At 37.1% G+C, this 16247-nt stretch overlaps 1 protein-coding gene across 1 annotated transcript in view; it reads left to right on the forward strand.

Moving 5' to 3' along the window:
• TMPRSS11A (transmembrane serine protease 11A) overlaps positions 1-16247 on the forward strand; it is a 45967-nt gene that overhangs the window by 21063 nt on the left and 8657 nt on the right. Inside the window, exons 4-7 of the mRNA XM_028100568.1 lie at positions 5618-5685; positions 7851-8011; positions 12200-12238; positions 14186-14357. Of these exons, the coding sequence (XP_027956369.1) occupies positions 5618-5685; positions 7851-8011; positions 12200-12238; positions 14186-14357 (440 nt within the window). The remainder of the gene's footprint in view (positions 1-5617; positions 5686-7850; positions 8012-12199; positions 12239-14185; positions 14358-16247) is intronic.

Consider the following 16247-nt stretch of genomic DNA (forward strand, 5'->3'; position numbering starts at 1 on the left):
GATTTCAGTCTTAAATATTTGCTAAGACTTGTTTTGTGACTTACAATGATCTATCCTAAAGAATGTTCTGTGTGTGCTTGAGAAGAATGTGTATTCTCTTGCTGTTGTGTGGAATGTTCTATAAATGTCTGATTAGTCCATTTTGTCTAAAGTATGGTCAAGTCCAATGTTTCCTTGTTGATTTTCTGTCTGGATGATGGATCCTTGCTAAAAAATGGGATACTGAAGTCTTCTACTATTATTGTATAGTCTATTTCTCTCTTTCAGATCTGTTTGTTTTTGCTTGATTTATTTAGATATTCTAATGTTAGGTACAATATTTATGATGGTTATATCTTCTTGATGAATTGACTCCTTTGTCATGATATAATGACTTTCTTTGTCTATTGTTACCAGTTTTGACTTATGGTTTCTTGTCCATATCAGTTTTTGAGGAGGAAGACAACAGAAACAAACAACTATAATAGAGGAAGGAGGTTGATGAAAATATCTGCATGTATATGTTTAGCATAAACAATCTATGATTGGAGGAAAATGTGGATGGGTGTTTTCTGAGAGAAGTTTTTTTGAGAAAGGAAGCAATCTGAACTATCTCCAAACTTCCTGATAAAGTTGTGACTATAGCACAGTCTTTACTGGATAATCTACTTAGATTATTGTTCATCATTCAGGAAGTATAAGAGATTCTAAGAGTAATGATTCATATCCTCTCTCTCTCTTTCTCCTTCTCACCGAATAATTTAGAGATTTCCAGGACAACACACCTGGAGAGCACAGGAACCTTCTAAAAAATGACCTTCCTTTGCCTCAGGCATTCTAGTTTAAATATCTTTAGTACAACTTTAAAAAGACACAAATTATATATATTCCTCTTCTAAAATGGTAATTCAGAGATCTAAGCCTTTGTGTTATGCTGAAAGTTAATAATTTATCCTTTACCACCTTAATTGCAAACATTTCAATTTATTGAATTTACTTTGGCTCTCAATCTCAGGAATATAAACCAATTTGGGATAAGGTTATCCAATATATTGCTACTTGCTATGTGTGATCAGACAGTTACAGATGTCCATCTGTTTCTTTCTGATGTCATACAAGGAAACACTGAGAAGGACTAGTGCAATCAAAGAAATAACTTTGCTAATATCACATAATGTCACAACCCATTTGTTGATATCATTACCTCCTGGTTTAGAATAATGAAAAAGTCACACTTCCATGGCACTCCACCCACACACCCCACATGACATTGGATCCAACTGTCATCTCTAATAGACACAGCACTGGGTTCAAAGCTGTGGCAGTTGTTTTTTTTTAAAGAACTTTTGTGAACCCAAAGTGACTTAATACCCAGAAGGCCACCAAGCTTCAGAATCCCGTAAACACCATCACTGTTTGGGTTGGCCACACTCTATGTAGGTTTAGAAAAATTATTCATAACTGACTTTTTGATTCTTGTTTTGCCAAAAATCTAGAATTTTAAATAGATACAACTTTAAAAATTGCAATAAGAACTATCAAGATTATAGTTCTCATATTTAGAAGGCAAAGAAAACAGACTGCCTTTGGAGAGGGATAAAACAGTTTCTTCACCCCTTACATGCTGCCTACTACACATCAGTGGGTAGGAGTTTTTAGTAAAAACCCACATGTGTGCTTATCCCAAGGTCAGCTGGCTCACTGCTTTGTCACCTTGAGCAAGTAATCTATATAATGCAGACAATAATAGTATTCACCTCAGACGGTTGATGAGAAAAGCAAATGAGCTCAGAAATACAATGGAGTTAGTGCTTGGTGCACAGGATACACAACTATGATGACTATTCCTACTATTATATCTATCGCATTGTTACCATGGAGGGGCTTTCCATAAGCAATCAAATTTCCTGAAAATGTCCAAAAGGAGAAAGAATTCCCATCAGTAATTCATAGTCAGTTTGCTTTTTTCTCCAGAAGCATTGGTCTAAATCTGACGAAAAGCTCATTAAAAACTCTTGCAACTTTCCTGGTAAATGCAAGACTTTCTGATAAATTTTCGCTTTCTTTCATTCATTCATTCATTCAACGAAACATGCTGTATTCCTACATATTGTAGAGCATGAAAAAATCAACACTTACAGCTAACAGGTGTACAGTGTAGTAAAGGAGATAATACACTTGCATAAATAACTATATTAAGGAGGAAGTAGAAGGTATAGTAGGGATAAGAAAAATTAAGACAGAAAGAGGAAAGATTACTCTGAGGTTCAAGGAATAACCACAAAGAAGATATTATCTGAAATAGACCTTGAAGGAGAGTTGTGGCTCAGAAAAGCAGAGCCAATAGAATGGGGGAGGGTGTTACAGATTCAAGGAATAGCCTGTAAAGGGCAAGTACACAGGAAATAAGGGTTAAGCCTGACAGGTACAGGTGGTGTTGAAGACCAGACGGGATGGAAGATGGGCAACAGAAGGTGAAGCCCTTGAATATCTGACTCTGTGACCAGAGGCAAAAATGAATTGTGCTTTATTCTCTATTTTTACCTTGAGGTGAGCCCCTAATTTCAGTTAAGTCTTATTTAAGGCTAAACGTGTGTTGTTGTTTTTTTTAAAGTATCTCATACTGTTCGTTGTGTGCTACTCTTATAATTAGGAGAAAGCAACAGAATCTGAAGTCTTCTTCATGGCATGTTTGTGGGTCCTTTAATTCTCAGGGCTCATCTGGTGTAACATTGGAAGAAACTGTTTTTATATTCCATTGGCCGATCTTTGGTGGCATATCTATCTGAAGTTTGCAGTCTCAGCCCTGAAATACCTCCTACGTAAATACTAAAGATTGCTGAGAGAGAAGCCAAGTTGGGAAGCCTCTGATGGTGAAAGGCGGGTGACATGTGTAAACAGATTTTGTTCAGGAATGAGAGCCGAATGGTTGGGCGCGTCTGTTTGTTGGAGTTAACAGCCTCTCCCTAACTCTTTTATTAAACACTACACTAACTTTCAATTGCCCTTTTAGAACTTAATCTCAGTGCAACTTCCAGCATTTCAAAATCATCAAACATAAAGAGGTACTACCCTGAAAGGGGTGGGGTCTGTGTTTAATGTTAAGTGACTAATTACAACTAGGAAACTTGGCAAATGCCCCAGAATGGGAGGTGGGCTAGATTTATAAATCAGTATCTCTATTAGTTTGTGTAAATAATACATTTATAACAAACTGGCACACAGTTTAGAAAAAAGTGTTCTTCTAAAACTTCTAAAAATTTAAAATGCCAAAGTATCAGCAGAATGTTTCTTATGAGGTAAGCCTTCATCTTCTAGGAAAGAGTAATCATGATTAATGATTAATCATTATTTTAGGGTCTCTAGAAAGCTAGTTCATACATAAAATCCATTCAGCAAGAGTTTAGGTTCCTGTTTTCTCTGATTCCCCCTGCTGAAAATTCCTTTATTGTAGAAACCCTTTTAGCCAGTCCCTGTGCCTCAGCATTTCTCAGTGTTTTCCTCAGGCTACCTGATCACCTGGAGATCCTGGGCCTCACCCCAGGCTAAGCAAAGAGGCTTAATAGGGGCAGGGTTCTGAGATTTGTATTAGAAAGAAGAAAACTTTATCTCTATGATTACTGAAGCCACTTATACTTAGATTCTTCTTATGATATTCTGCCCAGACAATTGAAACCATCTCAAGACCGGATTGATGCTGGGCACAGATATTTTTCTTAGCAGCCATGTGAATTTAGAATGATGTCATCTAAAGTCAAAAACTTAATCTAATACCTTCACCAACAAGTTACAGACAGCGAAGGGAACAATTGTGGGTGGAATTTCAGAGGATAATTACAAACCAAACTTCTATAAATACTCAACTGTTATTTACTTTTCTTCCCTTTAATATTTGACACCTTTCTTCCTGTTGGGTTGGCCTGAGTTTTTTGTTTTGTTTTGTTTTGTTTTTTTGCCATTTCTTTCCTTTCAGATTTCCCCCAGATACTGAGTAATAAGACTAGCTATGTGTAACAAGAGAAATCATTACAATGCCACTCCTGCAAAAACACACCTTCCAAAACAGTTCCATTTCTAGCTTATAAACTCATCTCCTCAGCCCATTTAAGCTCTTATGTAAATACAAATAAGTGTGTATATTTTGGATACTAGCAATTTTTCTGCTTTCTAAATACTGCCTTTGATCTTCAGGTTTACAAGTATATGACCAATTATATCTTGACTAGTTCTATACTTTAAGTCAATCAACCGTTTATTTTATGACTTATTGTTTTGTGTTCTGTGAAAGAACTTGAAGCAAAATGTACATCGCATATAACAAGGAGGCTGTGCAGTTAATGAGAAGAGATGGCCCTGCAAACAGAAGAACTAAATTTAAATCCCAGTTATGATCCACATGATGCCAGGGAAATTTACCTAATGCCTCCAAGTTTCCTCTTCAAATAAAATACAAATCAAGATAATTTTTATTCCATACCAGTTATTGTAAGGGTTAAAGGAGATCAGGAATATTTTGTGTCCCAATTAAGCACTTGTGAATGCCTGGTAGTGCTAAGGAAGCCATGACTTGTTCCCTGATCTCTGATACAGCCTTTAATTTATTTTTATGTTTTTGCATTTTTCAAAATGAGTTGGTTTTCTTGCCCCTTCCTTAAGGATTTAGGACATGGTTTTTGCACATTTGGTTCATCTATGATCAAATGTGAAATGCAATGCTTAACGTTTAGTTTAGATGACACTGTTGCCACCAAGTGGTCACTAGGAGATACTGCAAGCCAAAATCCAGGTGTAAGCCACAGCCGCATGATGCTGGATCAGGCAATTAAAATTCTGTGCAAATGAACCCAAAGCAATAGCTTATCTTCTCCTTCCTTGGTGATATAAACTGAGTGATACAACTTTGATCTAAATCTGCAACGCCATCTTACTCTTTCTTCCTCTCTGATTTACCCTAGGGCCCACAATCAACAATTTAAAAATCATTGGCTCTCTCACAATGCCGGTTCTCCGTACTAACAGCCAAAGATTTGCAGAAAAATCTGAGACCTGAAATGCTGGGATTGGGGGTACAGTTCACTACCAAAGTATACCCAACATCTTATGTGTGTTTAATCTTTATACCCTATGAGTAGCATACCAATATCTTTTTTTTTACAGGTTAGGAAACTGAGGCTCAGATTGGTTCAGGAACTTCCAACATTGCCCAGTTTATGAGCAGCAGGATAGGCTTCAAACCCAGTACTCAACCAAGGTTCTCCTCACCATCTCTCAAAACCTCCCTCCGTGTCATATCTTGGCTCTGTGTCTTTTGGCTTCACCTTCTATAGAATTTTAGGAAGATACTTCAAATTACCTATGTCAGCACGTTAGAATCACCTGGGGAGGTTTTTAAAAATATGAATGCCTAGGTTCCTGGTTCCCTCCTAATCAATTATAACCAAAAATCTGAGGGGCTTCCGTATCTATAATTAAAAAAAAAATCTGCCAATAATTGTTTCACAGTGAAAGCTGAGAACCGTTGGTTTAAATAATATTATTCATTTTAAAACTCCTTTCTATTGTTTTAGCATTTAATCAGAAGGATATTCTTATTATAAAATATCTTATTAACAGAATTTTTCTCTTGTTTTAATAACAGGTGGATGAGATATTTATAGATTCAGACTTGAACAAGCATTATATCAAGAACCAAGTAGTCAGATTGACGTATGTATGTTTGGGCAAAGGTGGGACTCCCAGCCTGGAGGGACATAGAGCAAAGGAGATGGGAACTCTCATATGTTGTTGCCTCTATGAGCTTGGCTCTTGCCTAAGATTTCTCATGAAGAGTATCTCTACAGCAGTCTGGAGATACAGGGTTGACCACCATTTTCTAAATGCAAAAACTAAGATGCAGGGAAGTTAAGTGATACATTCAAAGTTCCCCAAGTGAAGAATAAGGATTCAAACCCCATCAACTGGGGTGCCTGGGTGGCTCATTTGGTTAGGCGACTGCTTTCGACTTGGGTCATGGTTCCAGGGTCCTGGGATCGAGCCCCACATGGGACTCCCTGCTCAGCAGAGAGCCTGCTTTGCCCTCTCCCTCTGCCTGCCACTCTGCCTACTTGTGCTCTCTCTCTAGCTCTCTGTCAAATAAATAAAAACCTTAAAAAAAAAAAGTTTAAAAAAAAAAAAACCATCAACTGATTGTAAGGCCCAGGACTACCAGAACCTGTGGCCTTGGGAAAACCCACCAACTTGTCTTGACAGATGTAACAGTTCAAAAATAAGAAGGCAAAGCTGACTACAAAATTGGTTCATAAGTTTTACCTGTAATGAAGTCCTGGGAGGCATGCCCCCCAAAAAAGATGTTCCTGTTTTAATGAATTTTCTGTTTGTTATGGTAGAGGGGGAAGCCTCATATCAATTGCAGAAATTTCTCAGAGGTTTCAACTATGTTATTTGGAAAGCACGTAGCAAAACATAAATACATAATAGGAGCAAACCTATGGGCCCATAGGACGCATCCTCTTAAAAAATGAATATGTTCAGACAGATTTATATAAAGGAAATAATAATAACTTTTCTCACCAACCAACTAATGCCTTATTGGAAGACTTATTCCAAGTTCCTTACACTTTACTAAATAGCTAGTGACCTCCAGAAAGATTTTATAATATAAATTGGATAAATTCTACAATGTTTAGGAGATAAAAAGCACATATTTGCTGAAATTCTCTGGATTTCATATCCTTTCTTTTCAAATTCTGATTTGCCATAACATTCTAGAAATATTATCATAGTCTTGTGAACTCCTTTGAATTTATAGTCATTATAACAATTATAATATAATTATAACATTATAAGCTTTTGTGTGGATCCAGAGAAATTCCACCTCATAAACAGTGTTTTCCTTCTGTTTCAAGAGGGAAAATTACTTGGTCATACATTTGCCAGTTTGACATAAAATTCTGATTATTTGTATCTTCACATTCTAGAGCCTAAATGGACCACGATATATAAAATGCTTCAGAATCAATATGATTTCCTGTTTTTAGCCAAAGGATTCAGGAGAATTAGGCCTGTAGTGCTTTTCAGAGTTTGGGTCTTTTGAAGTGTAAAAATAAGAGACATGGCAAATCAATACATAGAGTTCAATTTTTTTTAAAGGCCTTTAATTATTTGGTTTTCCTAATTTAAAAGAAAAACTGAATACTACAGGTAGAGGGTCTTGAACTTGCTTATATGAAAAAAATTCAAGGAACTGGACATGTTTAATGTGGAGAAGTCTCAGGAACCAAGAATGTCACTGTCTTCAAATATTTTATGTGGGAGAGGAACCTGATGTTTTATATATATGTCCCAACTGGTGGACCTAAGCTTAACATAATGGAAGATATAAAGAGACATATTTCAACTCAAAATGAAGAATTCTCTTAAAATTAGAGCTGACCAAAGAGAAACAGCTTCTGGAGGGAAGTAAATGTCCCATCATTTTAATTACTGCATGGGGCTAGAGGGCCATGGATGCTTAGAGGTGATGTTGGTATCAGATACATGAGAGACTGGCCAAAGAGACCACTAAGGTTTCTTCTGATCCTCAGACTTTACAATTTGGATGAAATTTTGTTGATATCTGAGTCTTACCCAACTGCTGTAATAAGCCTTCAAATTAATGGGGAAAATTTACTCAAAACATGATGGAAACTTAAAGAGGGAACATACGAAATGATATTGGGTCAGACAGTGACACACAGATGAATGTCAGTGTAAGAAGATTAGTCCTCGACACTTTTAGCAATTAAGGCAAAATTCAGGGGCATTAAAATCCAGGAAAGAGTATAAGACCCAGTGTATTCTTTCAATAAACACCTTTCTCTGGTATGTTGCAGTCCAGAGGAAGATGGTGTGAAGGCAGATATCATTATGGTGTTCCAGTTCCCCTCTACTGAGCAAAGGGCCTTAATAAAGGAGAAAATCCTTAGCATCTTAAATCAGAAGATAAGGAACACAAGAGCCTTACCCATAAATGCCTCTTCAGTTCAAGTTAATGGTAAGTCAGTACACCTTTCTATCAGATGTGAAGTTTTCTATTAGGTCCATTTTATGTCTAATCTTAAACTTACTTGCCATTACTTCCATTCCAAATAACAGCTAGAATTTAGATGGGAAAATTTTTTCAAGTTAAAAAAGTGACATTTCAAGGATTTATGTTTCCCTGATGAAAGCATGTCTGAAGTTAGTTGTCAAGTGGTTTTTCCTGTAGGTATTGACTGACACTCATCCTTAAATAAAGGCAAACCTTAACCACTAACAGAGAATTAATCTGACCCAGCCACTGCCTCCATGACTAAGCTAGTGAAAATACCAAGCATTTAGCAACAACTATTTTTTGGGGTGGGACCTTCCTAAAACATAAACTCACTTGTTGCCTTTAAAAAATATGTGTGATTTCTGTATATAGTGAAGTTTCTCTTAACGTTTTCTCCTGTGGGCATTTGGAAAGATAATAAACCAGCTTTGGAGCCACTAAAGCCACCTTATAAATGTTTTAAAAATCAATGAGCTAGAAAAAAATCACTGGAACCATTATACCATTATCATTGCTCTAAAAAGGCAAGTCAATCTTTGTCAAGGCCCTTTTCTATGCCCTTCACATGCAGCATCTAATTTCTATATTCTTAGGGAGTAGGCAAATTCACCTTTATAAATATAAAAGAGAGACAAAAAGTTGACGATGCTAATAAATAAAAGGACGTAAGCTTCAACTCTAGATCTCTAATTTCTTGAGAGGCTCTATATAAAAAAGTGTTCTGTGGTCAAACACATCTTAGAAATTCTGTCTATGATATTCATCTCTTATATTAGCATATTAAAGGCTCTGCAGAGTCCAGCTACACAGAAACCTGTTTACCTTTGTGCATTGAGCTGCTTCCGCAACACCTACTTCTGGCACACAAGTGCAGATTTCTCCTACAAATTCCAGTGGACACCAGACTTAAAAGAGTCTCAGAGTAAGTGATTAATATCAGAGGTGAAACAGGATGCCCTACCCTTGCAAGGGTCTGGCTGATTCTTCAGGAGGAAACCTGACCAGGAAGCGAAAATCTGAGGGAATGGGATGGGCAAGAGTTTGCTGGTGAAGAGTCAGCTACTCCGGGAATAAAGCTGGGGACCTCTCCCAACTCAGGAAGGAAGAACCTGTCAAGGGCTTAATCCACCTTGTTAGGTGAGGAAACAAATGAATCAAGGTTGTGAAATAGTGGCAATTCTGATAAATTATATGATGTGTTGTGTGTGATTTCCAATAACCAGTTAATTTGCCAGAAATTTTAAAGCTTTGAGCTATCTGAAACCAGCAGTGAAGCACGAAATGGTTATCAGTTGCCTGGCCTTTTTGTTTTTTACAGGATTAGTTTGTGTGCTATAGCTTATTTGAATGACTACTAGCTTAAAAGGCAGGGTGCTGATGGAGAACTTGATTTGAAAGTTACCTAATTCTAACCCCACAGAGTCACTTCAAGACCACCCAAGTAATTGGCCCATGACTTTACCTCCATTCCCTCATCCGTAAAACTGCAATGATTCTTCCTGTAATCATAGAAATAACAGGAGTATATACAAGAAAATAGAAAAGGTGAAATGTACATAGGCCATTACCATTTAGAAAGCTTGTAAGCTCTACATGTGCTTTGGAAACCTAAAAGCATAATGCGAGTGATTAGTAGTAGAAAAAGCTGGATAAAAGGGTTTCCCTGAAATGAGGAGGGACAGGTCGGGCCAGCGGAGGGAAGCTTCTGGCTCTGCAGGAGCCTCGCTGAGAGGTGCGCTGGAAAGATCCTCGGGCTGGACCTCACAGATTCCCAGCCCGCTAGCGAACCTTAAAAGTTCCCAAATTTCCAAATGTAAAAAGAGCAGTGTTTAGTAACACTTAGGAAAACCCATTTAGTGAAAAGCTCAGCAGAATCCTCAGGGCAATTCTTTTTTATTATTATTATTATGTTATGTTAATCACCATACATTACATCATTAGTTTTTGATGTAGTGTTCCATGATTCATTGTTTGTGTATAACACCTAGTGCTCCATGCAGAACATGCCCTCTTTAATACCTATCACCAGGCTAACCCATCCTCCCAACCCCTTCCCCTCTAGAACCCTCAGTTTGTTTTTCAGAGTCCATAGTCTCTCATGGTTCGTCTCCCCCTCCGATTTCCCCCCCTTCATTCTTCCCCTCCTGCTATCTTCTTCTTCTTTTTTTTTAAACATATAATGTATTATTTGTTTCAGGGGTACAAATCTGTGATTCAACAGTCTTGCACAATTCACAGCGCTCACCATAGCACATACCCTCCCCAATGTCTATCACCCAGCCCCCCCTTCGCTCCCACCCCCCACCACTCCAGCAAACCTCAGTTTGTTTCCTGAGATTAATAATTCCTCATATCAGTGAGGTCATTCTTAACAGGCAAAATCACAGCTCTCCAGGAACTCTCAATCTGGGCGGCTCCCAGACTAGAAAACTGTCAAAATTCTAGACCAAGTCGAGAAATAACCCTGCAGCCCGAGATTATCTGTTATTTGTCAAGAACCTGTGGGTTGGTCTTGTTTTTTTGTTTGTTTTCTGGAGTTTCTTTTGAAAAACAAAAACTGTGTGGCATGGATCCTTTATGGGATGCAACATGTCAAAGCAAAGCTAAAATCAGCTTCTTTGCATTACAAACACCATTGTTGTGAAAGATCTGCTCACTGCCTACATTTGGTTCATGTGTGCTCCCGTTCCCCTTATGCTACTTACAGCATGTAGTATTCCCCTGAATATTACCAACTCGATTACTCTCAACTCAAAAGTATATTGGAGGGTCATTTTCATGACTAAGGTGTTAATGTTTATTTCACTCCTACACATGAAAAATAAAATTATTTGGTAAAAATTAGATATCAACAGCTAGTTACTTGCATGGGGGTATTTTAACTCTAAGTGTAATCATTCTCCCTAAAAATTCAATCCTCAAAAATCCAATTACACTCACAACCATTTCAAGCAACCTGGTATCCTTCCTGGAAAGGGGCAATTTGCATCTTGCTCAAACTAAGATGAAGTTTTAAGGAAGAATTCTAACATTATACTATTTTCCATTTTAATTCAGTACTATTATGGGGCATATTAAATTAGTTTTTAAAAAAATGAAACAAGAAATTTACCTATTTTAAAACTACATTTGACAGAAAATTGAGTTCTTCCATAGAGTAAATACTGAGACTCTGTCCTGAGCAATTGATTCTTCAGCATATAATGACTTGGGCATGCATGTAAGGGTATTCTTGGTTTGGATATTTTCAAATTTCCCACTTCACAGAATTCAACATTACTAGTTTGCCAAGTGGGATCTATAGAAGGTGAGTAGAAAGAAACATTCTTATTTTGCACAATGTAAAATTAGAGACGGAGTATGATTCTGAGAACCATGGCACTGGTTGAAATAAGTAAAACAGTTTATCCTCAAAGTGCTCAGTAAACTTTTTATCTGGAAAATCATCAGTTTTCAAATAGCCTTCCACAAATTTGAGTTGAAATGCTCGTGTGTCCTTTGTCAGATTCCTAACTTTGTTGGAAATTGAGGGAACTTAATTTTAGATTCTGTCCAATAATTGGTCTTTACCATTCAGCAGATGTTGGATAAGAACACATAATAGTTTATTCTCCAGAAAAATAATTTTGATAATTTAGTAACTGTGTTTTAGAAATATTTTAAATATAGTTTATGTGGGTGGTTTCAAAGATTTTTATCATTCCCAAACCCTTTGACTAAAGAAAGGCTTATGTGAATTCTTAAATAGAAGAGATAAAAGCAGAGCTGCTCTGACTGAGGCTGGGTTTGAGCCTGGAGACCCCATCTAGTGGCTTCCTCTTTCCCCATTTTCTCTACCTCCTGAAGTGAAATCCAAAGAGGTTATATCTTGCACCATTAGGAAACCACTGTTCTGTATTAATACAAACTATTTGTGGGTTTTAATCATCTACTATTTGTGCCTTAATCACCTACTGCTTGAGCATTTATCTACCTAATTAGAGGTTGCTTATGAATCTCTATAAAAATTGTATATATATCTTGTTTATTGGGATGCTCTTCTCCTGATTATATGCTCAACTGTCTAGAGTCCATATATAGTCAATATACTCTGAAAGACCAACTAAGAGAATATCACATTATCATTCTATATTCTATTTTGTTTTTCAGCAATGAGCTCATCAACAGGGAAGCTAACTGTCCAAGCATGTAAGTCTAGTTAGCGCATAAAAACAAGTTCAATTTCCACATGAGAAAGGACATATCTTCAAGTATTAGCTCATAATTTCCCATCCATGTCACACATTTTCTTTGGAAGAGAGTAACAATTGGACAGCAGATGGACATACTTTTTTCTAACTCTGAGACTGATCTTTTTCATCTTGTTCAAGAAAAACATTTTACATGGTAGGAATTTGGGGGCAATTTGAAGAAATTATGTATTTCTGTCTTGGAGTAAATGGGCTTGCTTTTCTAATTTTTAAAAATGCTATGAAATGTTCTTTCTGCTGAGAAATAAAATCACAAGAAAGCGATAAATGGGAAGGAAACAGACCCTATTGTCTGTGACTGAGCTATAAAATTTGCTTAATACGTTCATTTTCATGGTTGACAGCAGCTCCTCCCACTCACTTCATATCACTGTGGCCTAAATTTTGAAAGATTTTATCAAAGTGGTGGTGAATTTGAGCAAAAGTATTCATGCATTTGCCTCTCTGTCTTGCAAACACATTATAGATTTCTATTCATTTATTCATTCATTCAATGAGTATCTTTTTCACATCTACCAAGTGCCAGAAAGTGAATATACCACTATAAATAAGACACGATCCCTCCTCTAAAATGAAGAGCTTGAAGGTAGGGGAAGACATAAATAAATCAAGAAATGTTAAAATAGTGTGATAAATGCTACAGCATAGAAAGTGCAGTCAATCACAGAGTCAGCTTAACCTGGTCTTGTAGGGTCAGAAAGTGATCCCTGAGACAGGAGAGAGAGAAGTCAAGTGACAAGTGGAATGAGTGCCCTGAGCAGGAGCAGTAGTACATAAAAATGTCTTCAGAAAAGCAAGAACATGGTCATTTCTTGTAACTGAAAAATGTCAGTGTAACAGGAACATTGAATGGGAGTTGGTGAACATGGGAAATGGGTATGATTAATAGTGATCAAGGACCAGAAGCATGCTGAAACATTCTCACTTTGTTTGGAAGACAATGGGAAGTCCCTAAAGGGTTTACACATACAAGAAAGATCAGTCAGTTTTCAGTATGGAGAACAGATTAGGAGAGCAGGACCAGAAGCAGGGCAATGAACTAAAGCTGTTGCGGTCCTCCAGATGAGAAAAATGATAGTCTAGACTAGAGTAATGGCAGAGTGGGGTAGATTTCTAAAATGACTGGCCACAATGCAGTGTAGTCAATATCAGTAAAATGTGTTTTCTTTTTTGATACCCAATTAGTTGGAACAATAATTGAATCTACCATATTTTCTTTATTAGCACCATGTTTGGTATATGTGCTGCCGAAGCAAGCACTTTAGCACCATGTTTGGAACAGACTTAATTCTTAGGAACCCTAAGCAGCAAAGTAATCTCTAATCTGATGCACATAATACAGTACATATTTATTCCCACCAATAGTGAATGGGATGTTTATGTGGAAACATGGAACTCTCCATCCTGCAGTGTGAGAAACTGGTCATTATACATTAACCCATGCATACCTTAGGAACTAGTCATGCAGAAAAATATATGGGAGAAGGAGTTCCAACAAATGGACAATTGCTTGTCTGAGGAATTCTTCTGGTGAAGACTTCATGTCAAAGTAACACACTGGATCATCTGAAACTGGGAAGCAATAGTCTTAGTAGGAGCTCCCAGGACATCTAGACAATGGATACCATAAATCCTCAGGACACATACTTTGTGATATGTCAACCCTTCATAGTTGACATAGCTTTAGTAGGCAATATATATCCACATCTATAAATACAGGGATGAGCAAAACATCAACATATCAGGAAACACAGAGGACAGATATTAATATTGTACATGTTTGTATATTGATAAATATCAATACTACATTACAGTTCTCTATTAGGTACTCTGAATCAAAGACTATAGGGACATTTCTTATAACTTAATGATCTTATCTCTTCAGGTTGTGGTAAACGAGTTGTTCCATTAATAGTCAACAGAATAATGTCTGGAGACATCGTAGCGAAGGCTGCCTGGCCTTGGCAAGCTTCCCTTCAGCGTAACAACATACATCAGTGTGGGGCCACCTTGATCAGTAATACATGGCTCATCACTGCAGCACACTGTTTTATGAAGTAAGTTATTGACTGTGAGCTGACCTCCATTATTGTTAAAAAACTAAGTTTTATTATGTTCTGAGTAATAACCAATGCCCCCAAATATTACTGAGGTAAATGAGAAACTTTTCTTTCTGGTTCTTTTCTAATATAATGTTATAGTTGCATACTTCTTTGCAAAATTAGTGGGGGTAGTAGTCATTATCCAGCACTCATTGGTCATGGCCTCACAGGTTTTGGGGAGGGGTGTTGGAGTATAGTTGACACAAATGTTACATTAGTTTCAGGTGTACAACATGTTGATTCAGCTTATCATAACATGTATGTTATGCTGTGCTCACCACAAGTGTAGCTGCCATCTACCACCACACAACACTATTATAGCATCACTGACTATTATTTCCCATGCTGTGCCTTTTATTCCTGTGAGTTATTCATTCCATATTTTTCTCATCCTTCAATCCCCCTCTCCTCTGGCAACTACCAGTATGTTCTCTGTATTTATAGATCTGATTCTACTTGTTTATTCCTTTTTTTTTGGATTCCACATATGAGTGAAATAATATGGTATTTGTCTTTCTCAGTCTGAATTATTTATTATTAGCATAATACTTTCTAGGTTCATCCATGCTGTTACAAATAGCATGATCTCATCTTTTTCATGGCTGTGTAATATTCGTGTGTGTGTGTGTGTGTGTGTGTGTGTGTACCTCACATCTTCTTTATCTACTAGTTTATCAGTGGATACTTAAGTTGCTTCCATATCTGGGCTATTGTAAATAATGCTGCAATAAAACATAGGAGTGCATATAACCTTTTTGTTTTAGTTTCTTTTTTTAAGTTTTTATTTAAATTTCACTTAGTTGGGTGCCTGGGTGGCTCAGTTGGTTAAGTGACTGCCTTCGGTTCAGGTCATGATCCCGGAGTCCCGGGATCGAGTCCCTCATCGGGCTCCCTGCTCAGTGGGGAGTCTGCTTCTCCCTCTGACCCTCCCCCCTCTCATGCTCTCTCTCTCTATCTCATTCTCTCTCTCAAATAAATAAATAAAATCCTTAAAATAAATAAATAAATAAATTTCACTTAGTTAACGTACAGTGTAATATTAGTTTCAACTGTACAATTTAGTGCTTCAACACTTACATACAACACCCAGTGCTCATCATAACAACTGTACTCCTTAATCCCCACCACCTATTTAACTCATCCCTCCATCCACCTCCCCTCTGGTAACCATCAGTTTATTCTCTATAGTTAAGAGTCTGTTTATTGGTTTGCTTCTCTCTCTTTGTTCCCCTATGCTCATTTGTTTTGTTTCTTAAATTCCACACTTGAGTGAAATCATACGGTATTTGTCTTTCTCTGATTTACTTCATTTAGCATAATACTCTAACTCCATGTCAATGTAAATGGTTAAGATTTCATTCTTTTTTTATGGCTGAGTAATATCCCATTGCATATATATACCATATCTTTTTTATCCATTCATCAGTTGATGGATATTTGGGCTGTTTCCATAATTTGGCTATTGTAGATAATACTACTATAAACATTGGGGTGCATGTATCCCTTTGAATTGGTATTTTTGTATTCTTTGGGTAAATACCTAGTAGTGTGGTTGCTAGGTCATAGTTCTATTTTCAACTTTTTAAGGAACTTCCATACTGTTTTCCAGAGTGGCTGTACCAGTTTGCTATTCCCACCAACAGTGTAAGGGGGGGTTCCCCTTTCTCCACATCCTGGCCAACACCTGTTTCTTATCTTTTTGATTTTAGTCATTCTGATAGGTTTAAGGTGATGTCTCATTTGGTTTTGATTTGCATTTCTCTGATGACCAGTGATGTTGAGCATCTTTTCATGTGTCTGTTGACCATCTGTGTGTCTTCTTTGGAAAAATGTCTATTTGGGCCC

This window comes from Eumetopias jubatus, unplaced genomic scaffold (genome assembly GCF_037043125.1).
Source record: "Eumetopias jubatus isolate StellerSeaLion01/CBP00866 unplaced genomic scaffold, mEumJub1_p1.0 scaffold_2, whole genome shotgun sequence".
Taxonomy (NCBI): Eukaryota; Metazoa; Chordata; class Mammalia; order Carnivora; family Otariidae; genus Eumetopias; species Eumetopias jubatus.